Raw genomic sequence first — 23807 nt, 5'->3', positions numbered from 1 at the left:
AATGCCTACATTGTGGAATGTTTGCAGAACGTGGCTTGCATTTATAGATATTTAGTATTAAAGGGTTTGAGGTTGCTTTTTATCTTAACTGTAGCAGAATGTACGAACCCAGAAAACGGTCTCCCAGGGGTACCTATATGTGTTATGTTTACCCAGTGTGCACATGCAGCCCGTGTTTTAGTGCTAGGCCAGAAAGAAATACTCCATTCAAACCCTTCTGCATGCTCAGAGGCAGCTTTCCAATTTCTGTTGCAAAAGCAACAGTTTTGGCTGCGGCTTGTTTCTGTGTGCCGAGGGCTGTGACCCAGAAAGCAGGCCAAGAGGATACGGGAAAGCAGTGGTCAAGCTGTTCCCTGCTGGAACAAAGCTGGTGCTTTACCTGTTACTGTCGGGAGCTCCAGCATTGTCGTCACTGCTGCCCTCCTTGTGGGAGACAAGCCAAGGGGATGCAATCCAAGATCTTCTAAAGGTCCCCTCTGGAACCTGCTTTCTTGCACTTATCCTCATGTTTGTGCTCTTTGCAGAAAAAACTGGTTTGGAGAGAACGTGAAACAAATCAGACCATATTGGAAGACTCAGAAATATCTTCTGTGGTCCAAAAACGCCTGAGCTCTTGCAGGGAAGTTCCTTAAGTCAGTTTTGAAGGCGATGCTCTGTTCTAGGTCCCTGGGCAAAATGGCACATGCCTTAGTGAGCCTGTACCCCAATTTACAGGAATAATTTCCCAGTCTTTTTTTTTTTTTTTCTTTTAATCAAAACCAAAAAGGTGACAGATAGGTCTACTTGCAGCCAGCAGAGAAGGCACTTGAGCTGATGGATACTGTAAGAGCGTAAGTTATCACAGGACATGAACAGAGTGAGTTGCATCAAAACACAGCACTCCAGTCTCTGCAGAAACTGAGCTGTTACACTATTAAGCATAAAGTTCGCAGGTGACAAGGGACAAAATTATGTCTGTCCCCCTGCTTTTTGCAAGGTTTCCTTGTCCACTGGGTTAGGGTTTAGATTCTTGTCTCAAATTGTTCCATGTAGAGATACAATGTGCTAGAGAACACCTGTCCTGCCACTCCAGGCCTGTCTGGAAAATGCCTCTTCTTCCCTTAAGCTAAATTCTTGTTTGAAATCCAGTGATGCCCAAGGAAGTTAGCAGCTAGCACTTTATTAGCTCTGTTCGTGCACCTCTTTTACCTCGTGCCTCTGCCCTTCAGCTCCAGCGGCTAATTGTTTGACGTGACAGAGTTGTGAATGGGGCAACTACACATACCTCTTCCGCAGAGGCTGTGAAGAAGCTCTCTTAGGCTTGTTAAGTCATGTGTGAGACCGCACAATGGGGAGACATTCTGCACGTTCATTCTACGGCACAACCGCGCTCAAACCCAGAGCTTTCTGCAGGGGAAACAGTTGTGTCAGTTGTTAACTAAGGGAAGCAAGCAGGCTCCTAAGCAGAGAGGGCACGGTGAGTGCTTAAACCGTGAACCATACCAATAGTCAGGGCCTGACAGTAAATATATCAATCTTAAAATCTAGCAGACTCGCAGCTGTATGGATCTGAACTTCCCCTTAAGTAAAATGTTTACTGCTGCATTAAAACCTCTCCTTAGTTCAGCCTGCTTGAGCCCCACCGAGCTGGTGTTGCAGCGGGATGGCTGGAAGTCCTTCAAGAAGGACCTGTGAGAGCAAGCAAAGGCAGGGTGAACCATTCAGGCCTTCCTTATGGTGGCATGTGCGCGCTATCGCAAAGCATTATCAGCAGGGATGTAGCTGTATGTGGTTTGCTTTGCAATGGAGTTAAGAGCGACACTTCACGTTTTCCATTCCATCCACTCTGGGATCCACCTTGTCATCCCAGCACACATAGGAATTTCACTTAGCAGTTCCTGCAGCCATTCTGGTAGCGCAGCTGACCGTTCCTCGTGCGCAGGCACAGACCCAGCCTTGTGCTTCAAGGTACAGTGCAGACCATCAGGCATCTTCTCCCCCGAGCCCTGTCCGGCACAACAGCCGAACAAAAGTGTCACCCTTAAGCCAACTGTAACACTTCCAGCACAGAGAACACTGCAGTCTTCCAGGCAGTTCCTCAGGCTGCTTGTTATGAGGAGCAAATAGTCCTGTGGACAGCTGAAGAAGCACCACGTACTTTCTAAAAAATTGTGTAAGAGGAGCTATGAACTTTCAGTAAGGACAAGGACAGGGTTACCGTAATGATTTCTGTGTTGGAAGTGGAGGGGGGGGGGAATTCCCGGCCATAGGTATCCTTTCCAGTTTCCTCTCCTAAGGGGTTTGAATTGCTTATAAATACCGTCTCAGTCTGAGAGCACACAGGACAAGCTCCATCTCCTGTGGCTTTGCCTTTCTGCACTGGTGAGTGATATTCTGAATTTGTGAGCTATATGCAGTGTTTTCAGCTGGAATTTGGGAACAGGACTAATGTGTTAGCATGTGGGGCTTCTCTGTACTCGTGATAGGAGCAGCAGGGAATGCTAAAATGCAAGTTTCTCATGTCCATCTGCCTCCGTCGCAGAGTCCTTAGCTGAGCTTGTGGTCACACGAAGCGCATCAGTCCTTGTGGGGGGAGAAGCAGGTTCCTGGGCCAGTCACCAGTGCTGGGGTAGCTGCCCGGGCACAGCTGGGGGTGTGATGGATGCTCTGACAGCAGTGTCTCAAAGGTGCTCCAGAACTGCTCATCTCTCTGGTTGTCTCACAGCTCCGTGTCAGGCTTGGGCTAGGAACCATGAAGCTCTTTGTCTACCTTGTGTTGCTCTCTCTTCTATGTGCAAGTGCTGACATGTCACCAATACGATTTGCCTGGGATGCGATGGGAGGTAAGCTGCTGTTACCACGGGCCTTTCTCCCAGGAACCCCTCCCCGAGCACAGGTTAGCAGCAGTCAATGGACACGGTCCTCGGAGCTGGGAGGTCTGCAGCTCCACACGAGGGACCGCGCTGGTTTCTGCTGCAGGAAGAGGGCCTTGATCAGCCCGTGCAGGCCCTTTCCATGGGCACACTGCCATGCAAAGGCCGATATGGAGAAGTGCCTCTCTGTGTTACTGCTCCTTGGGCTATTCAGCTCCTGGCTAAAATGGTACTTAACTGTTTCTGGGATGACTCTTTAAACTCATCATCAACTCTGTTTCTCTGCTTTCTTCAGGGGCATGGGATATGATAAGAGCATACAGGGACATGCGCGAGGCAAATTATATAGGTGCTGACAAGTATTTCCATGCTCGCGGGAATTACGACGCTGCCCAAAGAGGACCTGGCGGTGTTTGGGCAGCTAAAGTGCTGAGGTAATGGAGCATATATGGCTTGTTAACAGGGAGTTACTAGGGATCCAAGCAGTCCAGTTAGAGTGAAGTCCTTTTTGACTTGTACTCAGCTTCTGACCTAGGACAACAGTTGAGGGGAAGCAGTTAATGTCTGAACAGCCTGTCTCTATAGCAATGGCGCCTCTCCTCCCACATGAGCCAGAGCCTTTCTTCATGTCCTCCCAAGAAGGCAGATTCCTTACCTTTGCATTTCTGGTGACAGAATCATAGAACGGTTTGGGTTGGAAGGGACCCTAAAGATCATCCAGTTCCAGCTCCCTGCCCATGGACACCTTCCACTAGACCAAGTTGCTCAAAGACCCACCCAAACCTGGCCTTGAACACTTCTAGGGATGGGGCATCCAAAACTTCCCTAGGCAACCTGTTCCAGTGTCTCACCACCCTCATAGTAAAGAATTTCTTCCTGTAAGGAACTGTAAGAATTTCTTCCTATAAGAATTATCTTCCTGGTAGGGAACTCTCCTTCCTTGCTGGTTTGTTTCCTGACAAAATTATGGGTTCCACTGTGTTCTGGATTCCACTGTGGTTGTCAGACAGGGACTGAATACATGCACCTCCCTTTGAGCAGTCTGGTGAAAAAGCTAGTTTTACATGAGTGAGGAAACCAACACAGCGTAGAGTTAAACGCTGGTTGGTTCAGGAGGCCTTTTTTCTCCCCGCTAGCGACGCCCGGGAGCGATGGCAAAGCGACTTCAGCGGCCGGGGAGCCGAGGACACGCGGGCCGACCAAGAGGCGAACGAGTGGGGCAGAAGCGGCGGGGACCCCAACCGCTACAGGCCCGCCGGCCTCCCCAGCCAATACTGACGCTGACCCCGCGGAGGCCTCCTCTGTCGCTCTGTTACGCCTCCTCTGTGCATCCGAATAAAGAAATACTCCCGAAAACCGCTCCCGCTCGCCGCTGTCTTTTTTCCTGCTGGGGCCGGGGTCTGAAGCCTCCGCGCTGCCTTGCGGGGGAGCGCTCCCTCCGCGCGTCCCCGCGGGGCGGTCTCAGGGCATCACGGGAGCCACCGGCTCTGCCAAGGGGCTCGGGTCTCCGCTGGCCCCTCGGTTGCCCCGGTAGCCCGGGGGTTGCTTTCCGCGGAGGGGGTGGTGGCGATCGCAGACCGCCGTTACGGACCCGGCGCGACCTGCGCTGGCCTCCCGGCGCCCCGCCCCGGCAGGGGGCGCTGTGGGGCGGCGCACGGGAGCCGCTCTGGCCGTCGCCTCGTTGGCGCCGGCGCGGTTGAAGCGGCGGCGGCGGCGGCGGTGGTGGCGGGCCGCCATGGATCGTAACCCCTCGCCGCCCTCCAGCGAGGCGGAGGAGGGCGGCGGTGACGCGGTGGGGAACACGGTGTACAGCAAGCACTGGCTGTTCAGCATCCTCACCCGCCTCATCGAGGTGCGGGCCTGGGGGAGCGGGGAGGCCGTGAGGGGAGGGGCCGGCGGGCCCGGTAACGGTCAGCGCCTGGCGGGTGCGGTGCGGCCGTTAGCGGCGGGGGGGACACGCGACACACCGGTTTCCTAATTTTGTGTGGAGGTTTTTAAACTATGAGTGAAGCGATAGGTCGTTGTTAGCGTTTCATGGCGTTTCTCGGTCGTAGCTCACGTACTCCCGTGTGCCCTTCCTCCCCCCCCCTCCACCCCCGGTTTTCTCTCAGGTCATTAGCCCCGAGAAGACGGAGCCCACCGTGAGCCCCGAGGGAATCCAGACAGAGCTGGATGAAGAGATGGAGAACGACATCTGCAAAGTGTGGGACATGTCGATGGATGAGGTAGGAGCGATGCGTGGCAGTCAGACATCGAGGGTGGTTCACAGCTCTGGGCAGCTTCTGCCTTGTCTCTGTTGCTGAGCGTGTTCGGTCAAAATCCTGGCAGTGGGAGAAGACACAGAGTTAAACGGGCTCGGTCAGCTTTCTGATTTTGACGGTATTGCTTATTCTCTGGTTTCTCTGATGGTGTCCTGTGAGTCATTAGGCAGAGCAGGTGTGGTGAATTGGCATCACGAAGGCTGCTTTTCAAGATGAGCAAGTACTTTGTGTACTCTTAGGCCCAGCAGTAGTTTGTGAAAGCAGGCCCTCTGTTGCATCCTGGCTCCTGAGCGCTGTGCTGCTGTTTGAGGATATAAAGCAGAGCTGTGTGTAAATGTTAAAGACACAAAGTGGGCTGCCAGACCTTTCCCCAGGTGTCTGATGGATTGTGTGGTGCTGTTGCTTAGGGTTGGCTGGCATAAATGAGGCCATAGAATCATAGAATTGTTAGGGTTGGAAGGGACCCTAAAGATCACCTAGTTCCAACCCCCCTGCCATGGGCAGGGACACCTCCCACTAGATCAGGTTGCTCAGAGCCCCGTCCAGCCTGGCCTTAAAATCTTCCAGGGATGGGGCTTCCACCACCTCTCTGGGCAACCTGTTCCAGTGTCTCACCACCCTCATGGTGAAGAACTTCTTCCTAACGTCCAGTCTGAATCGACCCATTTCTAGTTTTAATCCATTCCCTCTAGTCCTACCATTAGCCGACATCCTAAAAAGTCCCTCACCAGCTTTCTTGTAGGCCCCCTTAAGACACTGGTAGGCCACTCTAAGGTCTCCTCAGAGCCTTCTTTTCTCCAGACTGAACAACCCCGACTCTCTCAGTCTGTCCTCATAGGAGAGGTGCCCCAGCCCTCTGATCATCCTTGTGGTCCTTCTCTGGACATGTTCCAGCACGTCCATATCTTTCTTGTACTAGGGGTTCCAGAATTGGACGCAGTACTCCAGGTGGGGTCTCACGAGAGTGGAGTAGAGGGGGAGAATCGCCTCCCTCGACCTGCTGGCCACACTTCTGATGCAGCCCAGGATACAATTGGCTTTCTGGGCTGCTAGTGCACACTGACGGCTCATGTTGAGCCTCTTGTCTACCAGCACCCCCAAGTCCTTGTCTTCAGGGCTGCTCTCAAGTCAGTCACTGCCCAGCCTATATTGGTGCTTGGGATTGCCCCAACCCAGATGGAGGACCTTGCACCTGGTCTTGTTGAACTTCATGAGGTTGGCATGGGCCCACCTCTCCAGCCTCTCAGTGTCCCTCTGGTTGGCATCCCTTCCCTCCGGTGTGTCACCCACCCCACAGAGCTTGGTGGCATTGGCAAACTTGCTGAGGGTGCACGCTATGCCACTGTCCACGTCGCTGACGAAGATGTTAAACAAGACCGGTCCCGGTACTGATCCTTGAGGGACTCCACTTGTCACTGGCCTCCACTTGGACCCATTGACAGCCACTCTTTGGGTGCGGCCGTCAAGCCAGTTCTTTTATCCACTGAATTGTCAGTCCATCAAACCCATATTTTATCAGCTTGGAGACTAGGATGTCATGTGGGACAGTGTCAAAGGCTTTGTCAGGCCCAGGTAAATGACATCAGTTGCTCTCCCCTTGTCTGTTGATGTTGTGACCTTCTCATAGAAGGCCACCATATTCATACCTGTTGATTTTCTGTATTGTGTGCAGGAGTTTGACCAAAGCTTGGAGTTATTATAAGACAGTACTTTAGCTGTAGCTGAAATTAACTCAGGTGCATAGCTTGTATCTTCAGCAGTTTGATTACAGGCATAATATTGATGCTCTCTCTAAATAGGCGTGTTTTCCTCTAGCAATTGTAAGGCATCCTGGTAGTAAGCAGAGTTTTCTCTGATAGATAAACCATCTTTTAAACTTTAGCTACAGACTCACAGTGGAAATCTAACATGACCTTTTGGTGTTTTTCTCGACATGCTTAAATGCTGGAAAAAATTCTCAAGGAAGAGGGGCTTTTTTTTAATTATCATTTCCTGGTTCTTTGTTAGATATTTTAAATAAACACAGAAGATGAGTCCTTTACACCCAAATAGAGGACTAATCTTGTGGTTTAATGTGGTAATATGAGGAGGAAGTTTACTCTTTTGTATGCTCTGATCAAGTGCTAATGGTAATCCTTTGCCTTGTATTTGGTATTTGCTGAATTCTGATTTGGCACCTCTCACCTTCTGTTGAGATAGAGAGCAAAAGAAACTAAATGTGACTTTTTGGCTCATTGTATAGCAAATCACTGGCATCCTGAATCACCATAGGGGCTTGCTGATCTTCTCTCATTGAAAAGCAAGGATTATTGGTATTGACTGTTGGGAAATAACTGTTCTGTTGTAGTGAGTTTGACATCTCTTTGGTCCAGTCCTTGTGCTGTGAGAAAAGGTGTGATTTTGTGTTTGGAAATTGTAGAATTCCATTTACTTCTCTGTTCACTTTCTCCACAGGATGTTGCTTTATTTCTCCAGGAGTTCAATGCCCCTGATATATTCATGGGAGTTTTTGCCAAGTCAAAATGCCCTCGCCTCACTGTAAGTATGGGCTGTCAAAAAACCATCCCATATTAACAGAAATAGTAGATAGCTCTGTACGTGCATTTGCATATACCTCCCTCCTCCTCCTGTTGCATGTTTGCATAGGTTAGGGGGATGAGAAGAAAATACAAAACAAAATTTTAAAATGCCTTTTTGCAGAGTTTTTAACGTGGTCTAATCAGTAAGTATTTCAGGGATGCTGAAGTTGGTATATGTCATTATTGATGAAGGACTAAGTTTACCGAACCTAGTTTTAAGGCTTGCTATAAAAAAAACAGTAAAGTCTGGCTGTGGTGGGTTGGCCTTGTCTGGATGTCAGGTGCCCACCAAAGGCACTCTGTTACTCCCCTTCCTCAACTGGACAGGGGAGAGAAAATACAACAAAAGGCTCATGGGTCGAGATAGGGACAGGGAGAGATCATTCACCAGTTACTGTCATGAGCAAAACAGACTTTACTTGGGGAAATTAGTTTAATTTATTACCAATCAAGTCAGAGTAGCATAATGACAAGTAAAAACTAAATCTTAAAACACCTTCCTCCAACCCCTCCCTTCTTCCCAGGTTTAACTCTACTCCTAAGTTCTCTACCTCCTCCCTCTGAGTGGCACAGGGGGATGGGGAATGAGGGTTGTGGTCAGTTCATCACACGTTGCCTCTGCTGCTCCTTCCTTCTCACACTCTTCTCCTGCTCCAGTGTGGGGTCCCTCCCATGGGAGACAGTCCTTCACAAACTTCTCTAACATGGGTCCTTCCCACGGGCTGCAGTTCTTCAAGGTGTGCTCCAGTGTGGGTCCCTTCCATGAGGTGCAGTCCTTCAGCAGCAAGGCTGCTCCAGCGTGGGTCCCCTGCAAGGTCACAGGTCCTGCCAGAAAACCTGCTTGAGTGTGGGCTCCTCTCTCCACGGGGCCACAGGTCCTGCCAGGAGCCTGCACCGATGCGGACTTCCCTCGGGGTCACAACCTCCTTCAGGCACATCCACCTGCTCTGGCATGGGGTTCTCCACAGGCTGTGGGTGCAGATATGTCTGCAGGGGGACAGCCTGCCTCATCATGGTCTTTACCATGGGCTGTGGGGGAATCTTTCCTCCTGTGCCTGGAGCACCTCCTCCCCCTCCTTCTTCAGGGATCTTGGTGTCTGCAGAGTTGTTACTCTCATATATTCTCACTCCTCTCTTCCAGCTGATGTTGCACAGCGGTTTTTTCCCCTCTTCTTAAATATGTTATCACAGAGGCACTACCACCATTGCTGATTGGCTTGATTTTGGCCTATGGTGAGGCTGCCTCGGAAGCCATCTGGCATTGGCTCTTTTGGACACGGGGAAACTTCTGTCATCTTTTCACAGAAGCTATCTCTGCAGCCCCCCGGCTACCAAACCTTGCCATGCAAACCCAGTACAATTGGCTTTCTTTTCTGATTACTTGTTTCATGGCTATTGAACAGAAATGGTCATGAATTTGTTTAGTTAGACCTATAAAAGTAACGTTAGTGGTTGGGAACTGTTAGGCACCAGTACTTAATGCATTTTTTTTCTTCCCCTTTTGTTTTGATATTGTTTTGGAGCTTGTATTACACAGTGCACTGGCATTTAGGACTCAAGACAGGGTTTTGAAAGGTATTCAGTGTTGGTATAACTCCCACTTCTCTGCAGTTATCGGAAGCTTTACTTCAGGAGATGACTAGAGACACATAAGGTTTTGAAAGTTCAGTACTTTGTCTTTTGAAAGTACAACCAAAATTTGGAAGTCAGTGCAAATCGGTTGTCATGGCGACTTTCTTGAAGTAGTGGCTGCTAGAGCCACAGAGGCAGCTGTAATTTAGCAGAGGTAATAGGATGTTAATAAAAAAGTTAACCTTGAGTGGCGAGGGTTGATTTCCAACTTCAAGTTGCTGAAAGTGAGAGATTCCCAAGACATTCTGTGTTAGCACCAGTCACCCGCAGGTGTTTCAGAGCTCTCACAGTCCCCTTTATAGGAGCGTGCATTCTTTTAATGACTGTCAAGGCATGAATATCCTAATGGGATGCACTGCTTTTGGTTTTTTTTGTGTGTTGTTTTTTTTTTTTTTTTTAAATCTCTGCAATCAGAAAATTATTACTTTACTTTTTTTTAGGGCTTTACTGGAAGCTTTTATTAAGACCCCTTTCTTTTGGGAGGAAGTGAATATCTGTGAGGATTGCACTTACATGGTGATATTTTTGTTCTTAGGACTCTTTATTGCTTTAAGAGTAGGTATTCCAGATTAGCTTCAAAACAGTATACATAGAATATGCAAGCAAAGTTGATTTCAAGATGTATTTGCTTTTATGGAACACCTCAACACTGAAATACTTGAGTAGTACCTGTCATGAGTATATTTTAGGCTAGTCTCATAGCATCCTGTAGAAAAAGGTCTGTATATCTGTCTTGAAATTGGTGGGTTGTAAGAACTTGGAAATCAAACTGGAAAACATCTTTGAACCTTTCTTACTTTTATCTTATGGCTGTGGAAATAAAATTGTGAAATATGTTGCAGTTGCTTCATTATACTCTGTTTCGACTTTTCAGGAAATCTGTGTGGGAATATTAGGAAATATGGCCTGTTTCCAAGACATATGCATGTCCATTAGTAAAGATGAGAATCTTGGGTAAGTGTATATGTGCTTTATACAGGCATAAGTACTGCTTTTCTGGATTTGTGATCATGACATACACGTTTGTCATGGATGCAGTGATGCATGTCAATTGTAAGAGAGAAGCAGTGATATATTTACTGATATTAAACAGTGATTTAACAAAGTTTGTTAGTAAAAGCAACTGGTTCAACAAGATTGGATGGCAAGGTACACTTGGTTATTTACTGCATAGAGGACAGGGTCAGACAAAACTGTCAGGGAGACCTTCCTGTTAAGTCATGAGATTCAGAGGACCCCCTCTCTGAATATGAGAGAGATGTGGGTTTGATAGGCGGACTGTTTAGTGGGTGAGGAATTGGTTGGATGATGGTACCCAGAGGGTAGTGGTCAATGGCTCAATGTCCAGATGGAGGTTGGTGACAAGTCGTGTCCCTCAGGGGTCCATATTGGGACCAGTACTGTTTAATATCTTCATCAACAACGTAGACAGGGGGATCAAGTGCACCCTCAACAAGTTCGCAGGTGACTTCAAGCTGAGTGGTGCGGTTGACATGCCTAAGGGACGGGATGCCATCCCAAGGGACCTGGACAAGCTCAAGAAGTGGGCACGTGTGAACCTCATGAGGTTCAACAAGGCCAAGTGCAGGGTGCTGCACCTGTGTTGGGGCAACCCCCAGTATCAATACAGGCTGGGGGATGAAGGGATTGAGAGCAGCCCTGCTGAAAAGGACTTGGGGATGCTAGTGGATGAAAAACTGGACATGAGCTGGCAATGTGCACTCGCAGCCCAGAAGGCCAACCATATGCTGGGCTGCGTCAGAAGAAGTGTGGCCAGCAGGTCAAGGGAGGTGATTCTGCACCTCTACTCTGCTCTGGTGAGAGCCCACCTGGAGTACTATGTCCAGCTCTGGAGCCCCCAACATAAGAAGGACATGGATCTGTTGGAGCAAGTCCAGGGGAGGGCTGCAAAAATGATCAGACAGCTGATGCACCTCTCCTATGAGGACAGGCTGAGAGAGTTGGAGTTGTTCAGCCAAGAGAAGACAAGGCTTCAGGGAGACCTTATTGTGGCTTTTCAGTACTTAAAGGGGCCTTATAAGAAAGATGGGGACAAACTTTTTAGTAGGGTATGTAGCGATAGGACAGGGTTAATGGTTTTAAACTAAAAGAGGGTAGATGCAGGTGAGATATAAGGAAGAAATTTTTTACAATAAGGGTGGTGAAACACTGGAACAGGTTGCCCAGAGAGGTGGTAGATGCCCCGTCCCTGGAAGCATTCAAAGTCAGGTTGGATAGGGCTTTGAGCAACCTGATCTAGTTGAAGACATCCCTGTTCACTGCAGCGGGGGAGGGCTGGACTAGATGATCTTTAAAGATCCCTTCCAACCCAAACCATTCTATGATTCTATGATTTACTAATCTAATCTTGCATTTTCTCCTTAAAGCCAAGTGTTATTGCAACGTTTGTGTGATTCAGACTCTCCAACTCTTCTGGAAACCAGCAGGTAGGACATTTCAGAAATTAACGCATCATTAGTGTAGTTCTGCTATGTTCTGATGCCTGGGAAGAAAATTGATAAGTGGGCTCATTATTTTATTATCCCCTCATCCTATTTTTTTGTCATTTCCACATTGTACTGGAATTGATTTGCTGTGAGCTGGGTTCCTGTTTCTGTCACATCGTTCTCATTGGTTTGGATTTAGACTTGTAGAGCTAAAATTATTTATGCTTGTAGAGCTAAAATCAGTGAATTGGCTTCTGATGTGTTAAATGAGCAATTCTTGTCTAGGTTGTTGTTAACTTGCCTCTCCCAGCCAGAGGTGGCCAATGTCTGGGTTGAGAGAATCCGAGAAAACCCTTCCGTGTATGACTGTGTTTGCTTTATCATGTCCAGCTCTACAAATGGTAAGTTGCCAAAACAAATTGGGAATCAGTGTGTGTTTGCAGAAAAAAATAAGAACTGAAGTATGCAGTTTCAATGACAAATATTTTCAATTGGAAGTACAGAATTTCTTTAAAATAATGTAAATCTCATGAATTTAAAGGACACCAAAATAAACTTGTCCTGCCTTTGCAGGTTTATAAATACATGTAAAACCAACCAGACAAACACCCATAGATGAAGAAGAAAACTCTATGGGGGAATAAAAATAAGTCTAATTGAAGAAATTGTTATTTGTCACAGTAAAGGAAAGGACATAGTCCTTATGGGACATACATATGTAATTTTTGAGCCTTGAAATAAGAACTCATTTAATTTTTTTTTTCAAATCAGATATGTATTTTCCATTTTTAAAACTACCATAATTGAGGAACATGAACTGGAGGAAGGATTCAGTTACTCTGAACGGCAGCATAATACTGCACAGACTTCGGGTATGCAGTCAGCGGTGCAAAAATCTCTCTTGCCCCTAATGTAGCAAAAACCACACCAAGGACCTAATAATGGAAATACTTTTAATAGCATTTATTTTTCACATCCAACTGAATTGTAACAGCGGTTATCATTTGTCTAGGAATCCTAATGATTTAGCTTTTTCAGTTTGGTTGTGGTTTGTTTTTTTTTTTTATGAGAGTGCTGAGAAATCCTGCTTTGTCCAATTCAAATCGCAGATCTACTTAAGTAAAATGCAGATTGGCAGGTGTAAGGTTAGCAGAAAACTGCATAATTAGGGACAAATCATGGAAAATCTTACTTCGGAAGCTGAAGTTATGACTCTTCAGGAGCCTGAAGTCTCTTTGCAGAATAAAGTTCCTGTTGTATAAATGGCATGGTAAGGTAGAAGGTGTCTGTGGGCTTTCCAACAACAGTCCCTACTTATCCAACTCTTCTGCTGGTCTGTGCCACAAAAAGGAAATAAATATAGTGACCATTAGTAGGTCATGAACGAAACTAATATATTTCAGCACTGAATTTACTCTGAATGCTTTTATAAATGTGCATTTTGTGAGCTAATTTTTGCTCTTTGTTTTTAGTTTTGTTGAAATTTCTGCATTCTGTTTGTGTAGTGGAATTGCTGGTAAAAGTGGGTGAAGTGGTGGACAAACTCTTTGATCTAGATGAAGAACTAATGTTAAACTGGATTAAAAATGGCACTTGTCGATCTGTGGGACCATCTGTAGATGATTCCCCCGAAGAACTTCCAGATTTTAAGATTGTGCCTTGTATACTTGAAGCAGCCAAACAAGTCCGGTATGTGGGATTTCTTTTCGGTTTCATGGCTGGGGAGACTTCTTACAACCTTGTTAAGGCCTGTGTCTGAACATCTTGATTTCAGTGGGAGCTGCATAGCTTGACAGATCACTAGAATACATTTCCTTGTATTTACCATTTGAAATGAGTCAACTAGTTTGTTAGCAAAGGGAATGGCATTGATTGCTCATAGTCTTCTGTGTGTCCAAAACACAGAGAACATAAACTCAGTAATCAGATCTTTAGTTTGTCTTTGTTTTTCGTTTGTTCTGTGTAGGTCAGATAATCCGGAAGGACTCGATGTTTATATGCATATTTTGCAGCTCCTGACCACAGTGGATGAGGGTATTCAGGCTATTGGTAAGACACTTGAATTGCTACATATGATAGGATCAAGAATAGCAGTAACTTCTAGATCATCAGATATTTAATGGGGAGAGAAATAATTCGCGTACCTAGATTAAATTTGATGGGTTGGTGGGTTCTCTTTCTTTCTTTCTCAAGTGCAGGCTCCTGATGGGGGAAAAGAGACTTGGAGTTTGCTTTATGACCTTGTTTGCCACGAACTTTGCCAGCCAGATGATCCACCGATCGTTGTGCAGGAGCAGAAGACTGTATTGGCCTCTATTTTGTCTGTGCTGTCTGCTATGTTTGCTTCGCAGACAGAACAAGAATCCACCAAGATGAGGAAAAGCAAGTCTTGCTTTTTTTCTGGTTTTTTTTTTTTTTTTTAAGTTATTTTCACAATTGAATTCATGTATGTGGGGTGAAACGTGGTTAATTTATTACTGCTTACTAGAGATCAGTTCAGAACACAGAATTCACTTACATGTTTGAATACAGTAAGGCTTTTTACTGGTGACTCAAAATCACAGCTAGCTCAAAGTTCAGTTACTGGATATCTCTGAAGAGTTACAGTAATAGAATCTGGGGATTCTGTTCAGTCTTTCCCATGGGGTAAATTAATGAAAATTGCAGAATTCAACTTTCCTAAAATATGATGTCTTGATAGTAATTTTTTTTAGTAGAGGGAGATTCTGCACTTACTTAAATCCATCTTTATCACTTGTTACTTCTCAACCCATTGACAAGTCTTTAGAATTAAAAGCCTTTTCTTGGGAATGTGAGTCAGGGTCATCTACAGCAGAAAGATGTTGTGTTTGGTTTATCAGATAGAATTATCTGGATGCAAATTTAACATACTAGCCTCTCTGAGTTGCTACTAGAGACATTTTCCTTCTCATGTTCCTTACTACTGGCATGTATTTTTTGTAGATACAGGTTAGCTTGCAGATAACATGGTTTGGGTTTTCTGCTACGTTTCCACTTGGTTCTTTAAAACAGTCTTTGATAAAACACAACACCGTCAGAATATACATTCCTATTATAGCTTTTGTATAAAATCTTGCAGTGTGTTTCAAAATTATAATGCCTTGAAAAGATTGGGGGAAAATTTTCAGTGTTAAACTTCCATTTTCTTCTTACTTTGTATTAGATATGCCTCTGATTGGGAGCTTGATTCGTATCTTACAATACATGGAGGGCTATGGGAAGAGATCTGTTGATAACTCAAAGGAGTCTGAGCAACAAGAGACTGGAAGGGCTGATCTAAATGAGGAGGATTTCCATTTAAAAATTTTGAAGGATATTTGCTGTGAATTACTTTCCAATATGCTTCAAGAACTGACCAAGGTAAGAATAAATGAAATTCTAAGAGGGATTTCTGCAGGGTAGGTAAGAAAAAAGACGTTACTGTTAATGTGGGTGATTTTCTGGGCAAGTGAAGCTACATACTGGAAATTCATTAGAGAATCAATCTGAAGACGTGTAGCAACTTGTGTGTTAGGTGGCAGGAACACAGGTTTTCTGAGCTGTATCTTGGTTTCAGGGCCAAGATTCTTATGATAAGTTCTCTAGGTGTATGTCACCATTTCTTTTGAATAAAAGCCAATTTATGTAAGAAAAGGAAAGAGTATCAATATATAAACTCACCTGCTCAGCTGGACTTCTTTATTATGGGAGCATTCAGATTAAGAGACTTAAGGTGTGTGAACTTTCACACCTTTTTGTATTAGCTACGTCTGGCATCCTCTGACAACTCTTAAGTTCTAGTTGTTTTACCCATTTTTGAGAATGAAGCACATACTGTAGACACTGTATGCAGAATTTTGAGTTCGTTCTTTTCACAGCTGTTCATGACATGCTAGTTATATTTCTCATTTTATTTTCCAGGAAAATACGTTAGAAGGACTACACCAGGGACATTTAAATGAACAGACATGTTCCTGTGCATTTCAGAACCTCTTACCTCTGTATTTCGCATCAGTGAGTATATGACGAGGTCTTTAATGTAGCTGAAAAAATACTACTTGGGTAGCAAGGCCTTTCAGAATCGGATGTAGAGGTAGGACAGAGTTGCTCAGACACAGGAAATATGCCATTCTAGACAGTGTTACCCTCTCTGTCTCTTCTGGCTTACTTCAGTCTAGGCAAAGCTCTGGCTGTTGGCTGATATAAGGGTCAAACTGTGCTGAAATTAATAGCCGTCCACAGTTTTATGCTAGCTGAAAACTTGTCCTGTACAGTTGTGTAGAATAATTATTCTAAATATTTTTCATAGGGAGCTTTTTAATATACTTTTAAACAATAAAATAAGAGTTTGGGGAAGGCGATAATGTTTCAAAAGTTACACCAACTGAAATTGTGGGGTTTAGGAGGAAGGTATCTACTGTGGAGTATTTTCCATTATTCTTTGCAGTGGCTGCTGTTGGTGGGGGAAAGTAAAGGAGCAGAAAGACCCCCTATACCAAGTATAAGAATTCTGTGTTCCTTGCAAGTTTTGCTTTTTTTAATTTTTTTTTTTGCTTTGTGTGTGTGTTTGAAATTTATTTCCAGGTGGAGAGTTTCCTTGAAGTTCTGCGTGAGGCTGATCAGACACTTGCTGACAGTCTAGAAAAACGTTTCCCAAGCCTGAAGGTTCACGCCTAAGAATGTACATTAAATATTTTCCTTCTTTGGAATGAAGATTTTTGACTGTTTCATTATGGTGTTTCAGAAATCAAGTTTTCAGTAAATGCAGGAGAATGAGGCAACCTCCTTACCAACAGGTGGCTTTTAAGAAATGTTCCGGGTACCCCTGATTAATCTAGGGTTAACCTGGTCTGCATGGGGAAGGAAATTGCTGTAAATTCAGTTCTGCATCTTCCATCCTGTTTGCTCTGGTGATGAGAGACTGTTGATTTCTAGTTGCTCTTCTGCAGCATAGTGTTCTTGGAATAACTGTTGATTCTCTGCTTTTCAACTTAAGTTGAAACAGCAAAACAAATGAAATGCACTGAGCAGTGTTTTGAAGTGATGCTGGTTTCTTGCAAGTTGCTGTTGGCAAAAGGAGGACTGACCAGTGGGAAATCCCAGATGTCCTCTGTCTAAGAAACTTCAAGCACCTGGTAAAGACAGAGTTAAATTACACAGAGTTGTTTGGTTTGTTGGTTTTTTTTCTCTTTTAGATCATCTTAAGCAGGTATTGTAATAGAAATGTTTCATCCTGCTCCTTCAGAATCTTCACACTTCTTACATTGAAGCCTCTTCCACACTGCAGCTCTGAGTTGTGGCGTCTAGGTCCTGTGCAGTTTAAAGGATTTGAGAATATGGTTACCAATGGTCTACGCTGCAGCTTCCAACCGTTGCAGCCAGTTACCCAGAGTTAGAGTTGTAGGGCAGGTTTGGATTTAATCCATGGCATACTTGCAAACTTTCTGCTTTTTTAAAGCAGACTGTACTTCAGTTTAGGAATGTAATGTGTATCAGACAGTTCTTTCCTCATTCATGTGTCTTATGAATTATCTGCGAATGCCATTAGAAATGCCACGTTAGCCTCTGCTTTTCAGGGGAGCTTAAGGTCTTAGGTCACTTGCAGTAAATTCAGTCTTACAGGCTTCTACAAGTCCCACTTTAATTATGCTATGTTTTAACCGCATTACATTTTTAGATCACTTGCCTGCATGCACTGCAGCTAATGTTTCCTCTGTCTGAAAAGACAGCATGGGAGCACATCAGCTTCACTCTTTCTGTAAATGAGAGTGGAAAACAATTGGTCTTTATTAGGTTTGGGATATAAAAGAAAATGGGAAACAGAGCATAGAGAATAACTTAATGCTATATACACACATTCCCTGGCTCGCCGGGTTTTTATAGACTTTAAGCGTTGTCCTGGGCCACGTTTGCCCTGAGCTACCTGTACACGTGGTAGAATACAGTATGTGTATATGTATATAGCCTTTTCATCCGAACTTCTGGTTTTCAAAAATAGTCCAATTTAATCGTTCCCTTGGACTGCCAGCAGCACCTTAGTTGTCAGCAGGGGATTTAGCATTACAAGTATCTGACTTGTGTCACCAAAAAGAATTGCTATGGTTTCTATCAATTTTTGTATGCTACGTTTATTGGAGAAAACTGGTAACTGTAACTGTGAATAGGATGACAGCATTTTTCATACTACTTTGACAGTTTTGGGATATTTTCTTAAACCTACAGATTTGTAATAAATTTTCTTTTTAAAAAACCACCCTGTATGATTTCCTTCATTCTAAGTGTCAATTAAATTTGTTTTCTGAGCCACTGGAAACGTCTGTTGCTCTCAAGTATTTCATTTGTAAGAGGAAAATTGAACCTCTTTGTAATGTCGATGTCTTGCAAAATGCGTTGTTTTTCGTTGGATATTTATTTCAACTCTCTCTTGCTTTCTTTGCTGAGTCATTTTTTATGGTCTGGAAGTTAATGCCTCTCTTGTCCAGTTGTTAAGGTTTGTCTGAGCTTAGTTTGTCCCCAAGTGAATCATAAGTATCTTTATGATGGTCCACCATAGTTAAGAGTTATTTCTGGTTTGTGTTGCAAAATGTATAGTTGTTTCAGTTTTGCAGTGGTTATTTAATGTAACATACAAAAAAGCTGAGACAAGATCCGCTGTTTTATTTTGTTCCTTCTTCTTTTCAATACACAACTATCCAGACTTGGCTGATTAATTGTTAAATGTAGTATCACTAATTACAATGAGTAGGTGAGATATATCATTTCCCTTGATATAATTATTGCCTGAGTGGGATGTTGTCTAATGCCTGTCATGTGCTAGAAAAAGTGGCCGATGTCAGTAAGTGGGAGACCAACTGGGTCCCATTCTCCTGCTCTTCTGCAATAGAAGAAGCTGTAGAAATGGGTCCATCAGCCTTGCTTCAGCGGAATGATAATTCAAGTATGCCGGGAATTTTTATCCTTGATGATGAAATGGAGACTGAATTCCCCCTTTGCCCCACCAAACAGCTGCTCCGGTGCAGTCTGTGCTGCGTGGGTGGGGCAGCGCTGTCTTCAGGATTGAAAGGCTGGCGCCAAATTGAAAGCAAGGTAAATGTGCAATGTTTTTGGCATTTAGATGCAGAAGAAGCTATTTGTGGTAGCAGGTGAATGATGTGTTTGGAGATGGTGTATTTCATTGTCTTGCCAGTAGGGATCTCCCTTAGCCTGTGCTTTGTGAACATCACTCATCTGTTTTTTGTGGTGGTGATGGGTTTTTTTGTTTTGGGGGGATGTTAGAAAGGGGCTTGGGGTTCGGTGGTTTGTTTTTTTGGTTTTGGTTTTTTTTTTTTCAGTTCCCTCTCCTAGCCATGCTTTGACGCCGAGTGGCAAGCCAGATCTCTGTGAGCTACTTGATTCAGAGTGGATATCTATCTGTACAAGCAGGCAAGCAGCTTTCTTCCAGACCAAAGATCTGATTACCTCCCCAACATCCTCCTTTGGGGACAGAAGAGTGGTACTTGTCACTGTTTTGTGCAGAGCTCTAAACAGAAAGCAGGTATCTGAAGCATTGAACTAAAGTAACAGGAACATAGTCCTACATGGATGAAGCTGGATGTGAACTGTGGCATGAGCACACCTAGAAAATTGGGGTAGAAATCAGTCTGGAAGGCCTTAAACTACACTTAACAGATCCATATAATTTAATTCAAAGATAGGATTCTAACATTCTTTTGATGTTTTATGTACATTTGGCATCTTTATCCCATGAAGCAACTTTTTCCTGGTGGGGCAAAGAAACATAAAACTAAAGAAATTTGCTACATGGAGAAAAATCAATGATAATAGACTACTTCATCTGCTCCCTTGATGGTGTGAGGTGATTGTTGCTGCTCTTCATATCCTAGTGCTTGCCCAGTATTCACAGAATCATGGAATTTTTCAGAGTTGGAAGGGACCTCTAGAGATCATCTAGTCCAACTCCCCTGCTAAAGCAGGATTGCCTAGAGCACATTACTCAGGACTGCATCCAGGCAGGTCTTGAAAGTCTCCAGAGAAGGGGACTCCACAACCTCCCTGGGCAGCCTGTTCCAGGGCTCTGTCACCCTCAAAGTAAAGAAGTTTTTTCTCATATTTAATCAGAGACAAACCTGTCCTTTCTGGTAGACTGAAGCATGAAACCTAATATGCTGGGAAGTTGTGGGGATTTTTCTACATTTCTCCATATTCAGGTCACTCTGCCTTCTTCATTTTCTGTCACTACATGTGTAGTTCATATTTTCCTATAACTGCTGTGGTGATTCCTTGGTCTGTAAGGTTATGTGTTGTTTGCATTGATCATAAGCTGAATACAAAAAAAAAATAATCATAGAATCATAGAATTGTTAGGGTTGGAAGGGACCTTAAAGATCATCTAGTTCCAACCCCCCTGCCATGGGCAGGGACACCTCCCACTAGATCAGGTTGCTCAGAGCCCCGTCCAGCCTGGCCTTAAAAACTTCCAGGGATGGGGCTTCCACCACCTCTCTGGGCAACCTGTTCCAGTGTCTCACCACCCTCATGGTGAAGAACTTCTTCCTAACGTCCAGTCTGAATCGTCCCATTTCTAGTTTTAATCCATTCCCTCTAGTCCTACCATTAGCCGACATCCTAAAAGTCCCTCACCAGCTTTCTTGTAGGCCCCCTTAAGATACTGGTAGGCCACTCTAAGGTCTCCTCAGAGCCTTCTTTTCTCCAGAGTGAACAACCCCAACTCTGTCTGTCCTCATAAAATTACATTCTTTATTTGTAATTCAATCATCTTCATAGTTTATGATACTGGTATGAAAAGGTATGGGTATGTTACTGTGGTTTTGTTTGTTTGTTTTGGAACTCCATACTCTTACCCACTAGTTTTGGAGTATTTTGGCTGTTACTGAGAGTTACAAAAACAGCAGTATCTCTCTTACCTTTTTTGCTTGAGAATTTGCTTTTGTTTCTAGAGCAGAATCTCTTGGTCACAGCAGTTCCCTAGCATATCCTTTATTTTCCCCTCAAAATTAAATATTTTCCATGTTTTCCTTTTTGATGCTTGCTGTTTACTTTTTTTTTTTTTGTAGATGATGATTAAATTAATGTGCTCTGCCAAACTCAATGAGAAAGGAAGAACTTGCTACACCTGGGGCAAGGACCAGTCTACTATAATATTATACAATTTCTCAAAAATCCTTCATGTGAAGGCAAACAAAAGCAGTGAGCAGCTGTGCATTTGCGCCCCAGTCGCGGCTGTGTGCGTCAGTCATGCAGTTAGTGTGCCCCTCAGTCGGAGCCGACAAGGCGTGTGCTAAGCGAACCTGACATCACAAGGTTGGTAAAATAAACCAGGTTATTTCCAATAGCTGTCAACAGAGGTTTTGCAATGGGAAATACTGCTCCTTTTATTGTCTCCCCGATTCAACCATTTACCTCTTTTCAAAAAAAATAGTTTTATAATGTAAGCAGCTGACATCTAAGATTGGTAAGAGAAAAGGTTTGCTTCCAAGTTGTTATTGTGAAGAAAATTAACAAACCCAGGGAAGACCCACTGGGATTATGTTTGCTTTCTTTCTTCCAGTTCAGGTCTTTGGGAGTTAGCTGCCTATCTTAATGATGTCTCAGAAAAGTCTGAGACCTGAATTTTATACAAAGACTAATGCAATTGCTTAAAAAGGTAACAGTGGTGAGGTGCTGTGAAGAGAAGTAAGGCAGTAATACTAGAGAAAGAAAGGGGAGGAAGAAAGGGTACTGCAGAAAAAAGAAAACGGGGCGGGGGGCGAGGGAGAATTATGGCAAAGGGGATAAATAGCGAGTAAGTGTGATGTTGAAGGAGAAAAGTATTAAATATCAGTAACAATGTTAACATTCTGGATTTGTCCAGGTGGAATAGCTTATGTGCTGTCACCTATCAAAAAGGTATAACGTTGGTTACGTTTTCTATTTTCGAAGCTGAATCTCCTTTATAGTTTTTCATGCTCTCGTGGAAATGGGACGAGTTTAAGGTGAAGGCGAGGTCTTAAAAACCACAGCAGGTGGACAAACTATTGCTTATCTTCTTTATTTTTTGATTTTTTTAAAATTATTATTCACCCCCTTGTTTTTGCTGGCTGGCTGAGGCATCAGGGAGCCTTTTCATGATGGAGGTGAGGCAGTTTCAGGTGTTGAATACCCTTGCCTTGCACAGGACTTGAACCTGCCAGAGGTGGGATGTGAAAGCACAGTCCTGCAGGGCTGATGCTTGTGTTGCCCGTTGGTTGGAGATGAGTGCGGCAGAGCGCAGCCTGCTCCTGGTTTAGATACCTAATTAGGTATCGAGGGGAAGGGACCTGCTTGATGCCTGCCTGGTTTTACTCAAGGAGAACAAAATCCTCCTCGGTCTTATAGTAGCAGATAATACAAGTATGAATCTACAATCTTGAATTTGACCGGTATTTTTATATGAAAACATATTTACCCAAAATTAAAGATTCTTGTGATTAATATATTCCATTACTACCGGGATTAAAATCCAAGCCTCGATGTAACACACTCGTACATCCATGGTATTTTCTTCATACATGTGGAGTAGGCAGCGTGACCGACTGCATGTTTGTGCCTATAATAACTGAAGTCCCACGTTGTTGATACTTTACCAATTTATGTCCCTTCATCCAATTTTCAAGGAAAGCTTAGAAAAGAAAATGCCCCTTGATATTCTGTGTTTCAGTAGTGGCAGTTATTTATTCTGTGCTCTAGGTTATGCAAACTCCATTTTAATTTTGCAATGAGCCTGTATCAATATTATTTTTGTTGTCATGCACATCATTTTTGGTGACAGCTCTGTTTAAAGAAGTTGTAACTTTAACAAGCCATCTGTTAACCTTATGTAGAGAGGAAATGCTTTTGTCAATTACTCTAATGAAATCACAAAAATCATTTCCTGGTCTCCAGTTGTAGCCCAGTCATCCTATCTTCTGTCAATAGGAGGATATTGAAACACACAGGAAAATACGTGCACGCTTTTATCCTGCCCTGCAATATAGCCACAGTGTTGCATGTTAGTGTAGCAAATTGTAATTAGTCAGTGATGTCAGAAGGTTTTATTTTCCATTAAGGATTCCCTGTAGTGCATAAACTCTTTTATGCAACATCAGAGAGTTTCCTTGTTAGTCAGGTAGGAAGGCTGGGCACAGGAACCATGGGAAGAGATTTTGAGTTTATGCCAGCCTGATTAGTAAAGATTTTGATTTCATGAGTTAAGAGAGTAGAAAGGAAGGAGAAACACTTCTGCTTAGGTGGGAATAAACAAAACACAAAATAACTCCATTTTGTCATTTGGGATGAGGCACTAGAATGGCTGAATGGAAAGAGAAGAAATAGTGTATAGAAAAGGCTGGGGTAATGGGAAAGGGAAAAATCAATGGTGAAAACATGGAAGGGCAAGGAAGGACTCTGGCTTTGTGAGCTCTTTAGATTGAAGACATTTATGAAGGGATAAAAAGAAAGATGAGAAATTGCCTATGAACTGGTAAATGTAGGTCCAAGGAAAGTCTTTGAGGGACATAAATGTATTGGCACTGTGCAATGTGAGCTATTCACATGGGAAAGTCCCAAGTCCAAATGAAGGGGAGATTTGTCCTATTGCTTTTGCTCCTCTTGGAGAGGATTTGACAACTCCTAAAAGCAGGTGGGAGACAGATGCAGAAGATATTGGCATGGAGTTGCTCTGGAGTGGGGTTGGAATTTCCCAGGCCGACTCCTGCATGGTATGTGTGTTTGTGGATACAAGGGACAAACCCAGCAAGAGCAGCCGGGCGTATCCCCAAGAGGCAAACTTCTGGCAGCCTTCCTGCTCCTCCAGCCTTTCTGGATGCCAGAGCAGGTGTGTGAGGACAAGATCCAGCACTGTGTTGGGGCAGCATCTCTGCAAGTGTGTCTTGGAGCCCACCCTGCTCACTTCCCTCTTGGCCAGTGCTCTCAGCATTGAATCATAGAGTCCTAGAATTGCCCAGGTTGAAAGGGACCTTTCAGGTCACCTAGTCCAACCATCAACCCAACTCTGACAAA

The 23807-nt window shown here is 44.2% G+C and overlaps 3 protein-coding genes across 8 annotated transcripts in view; all 3 read left to right on the top strand.

The window, feature by feature from the left end:
- SAAL1 (serum amyloid A like 1) overlaps positions 1-18024 on the top strand; it is a 106215-nt gene extending 88191 nt beyond the window's left edge. The window contains exons 2-13 of one of the 5 annotated variants that reach the window (XM_054198347.1): positions 4555-4704; positions 4964-5077; positions 7568-7651; positions 10199-10278; positions 11712-11771; positions 12057-12172; positions 13244-13460; positions 13738-13820; positions 13965-14153; positions 14956-15152; positions 15693-15785; positions 16356-18024. In XM_054198347.1, the coding sequence (XP_054054322.1) occupies positions 4588-4704; positions 4964-5077; positions 7568-7651; positions 10199-10278; positions 11712-11771; positions 12057-12172; positions 13244-13460; positions 13738-13820; positions 13965-14153; positions 14956-15152; positions 15693-15785; positions 16356-16448 (1443 nt within the window). In that variant the 5' untranslated portion in view covers positions 4555-4587 and the 3' untranslated portion in view covers positions 16449-18024. Of the gene's footprint in view, positions 1-4522; positions 4705-4963; positions 5078-7567; positions 7652-8349; positions 8430-9764; positions 9841-10198; positions 10279-11711; positions 11772-12056; positions 12173-13243; positions 13461-13737; positions 13821-13964; positions 14154-14955; positions 15153-15692; positions 15786-16355 lie in introns of those variants that run through there. The other 4 variants (XM_054198345.1, XM_054198348.1, XM_054198349.1 and 1 more) reach the window with 4 other exon arrangements.
- Positions 2225-4207, top strand: LOC128908350 (serum amyloid A protein-like). Its single transcript, XM_054198357.1, has 4 exons — positions 2225-2361; positions 2705-2822; positions 3148-3286; positions 3989-4207. The coding sequence occupies exons 2-4, from the start codon at positions 2732-2734 to the stop codon at positions 4128-4130; spliced, it is 372 nt and encodes a 123-aa protein (XP_054054332.1). The 5' UTR covers positions 2225-2361; positions 2705-2731; the 3' UTR covers positions 4131-4207.
- A 684-nt stretch (positions 18025-18708) lies between the features above and the next one.
- Positions 18709-23807, top strand: part of TPH1 (tryptophan hydroxylase 1) — a 31507-nt gene continuing 26408 nt past the window's right edge. For both annotated transcript variants that reach the window (XM_054201141.1, XM_054201140.1), the window contains exons 1-2: positions 18709-19305; positions 20846-21092. The gene's annotated coding sequence lies outside the window, so the exon portion shown is untranslated. The remainder of the gene's footprint in view (positions 19306-20845; positions 21093-23807) is intronic.

Source organism: Rissa tridactyla, chromosome 4, assembly GCF_028500815.1.
Source record: "Rissa tridactyla isolate bRisTri1 chromosome 4, bRisTri1.patW.cur.20221130, whole genome shotgun sequence".
NCBI classification, from domain to species: domain Eukaryota; kingdom Metazoa; phylum Chordata; class Aves; order Charadriiformes; family Laridae; genus Rissa; species Rissa tridactyla.
This window is presented reverse-complemented; position numbering and strand designations above follow the sequence as displayed.

Excerpts from the sequence above, each read along its gene's own strand:
- LOC128908350 (XM_054198357.1), top strand. The coding sequence starts at position 2,732 with ATGAAGCTCTTTGTCTACCTTGTGTTGCTCTCTCTTCTATGTGCAAGT. Across the intron at positions 2,823-3,147 it reads TGCCTGGGATGCGATGGGAG|GGGCATGGGATATGATAAGA; the intron begins GTAAGCTGCTGT and ends TGCTTTCTTCAG. Across the intron at positions 3,287-3,988 it reads TGGGCAGCTAAAGTGCTGAG|CGACGCCCGGGAGCGATGGC; the intron begins GTAATGGAGCAT and ends TCTCCCCGCTAG.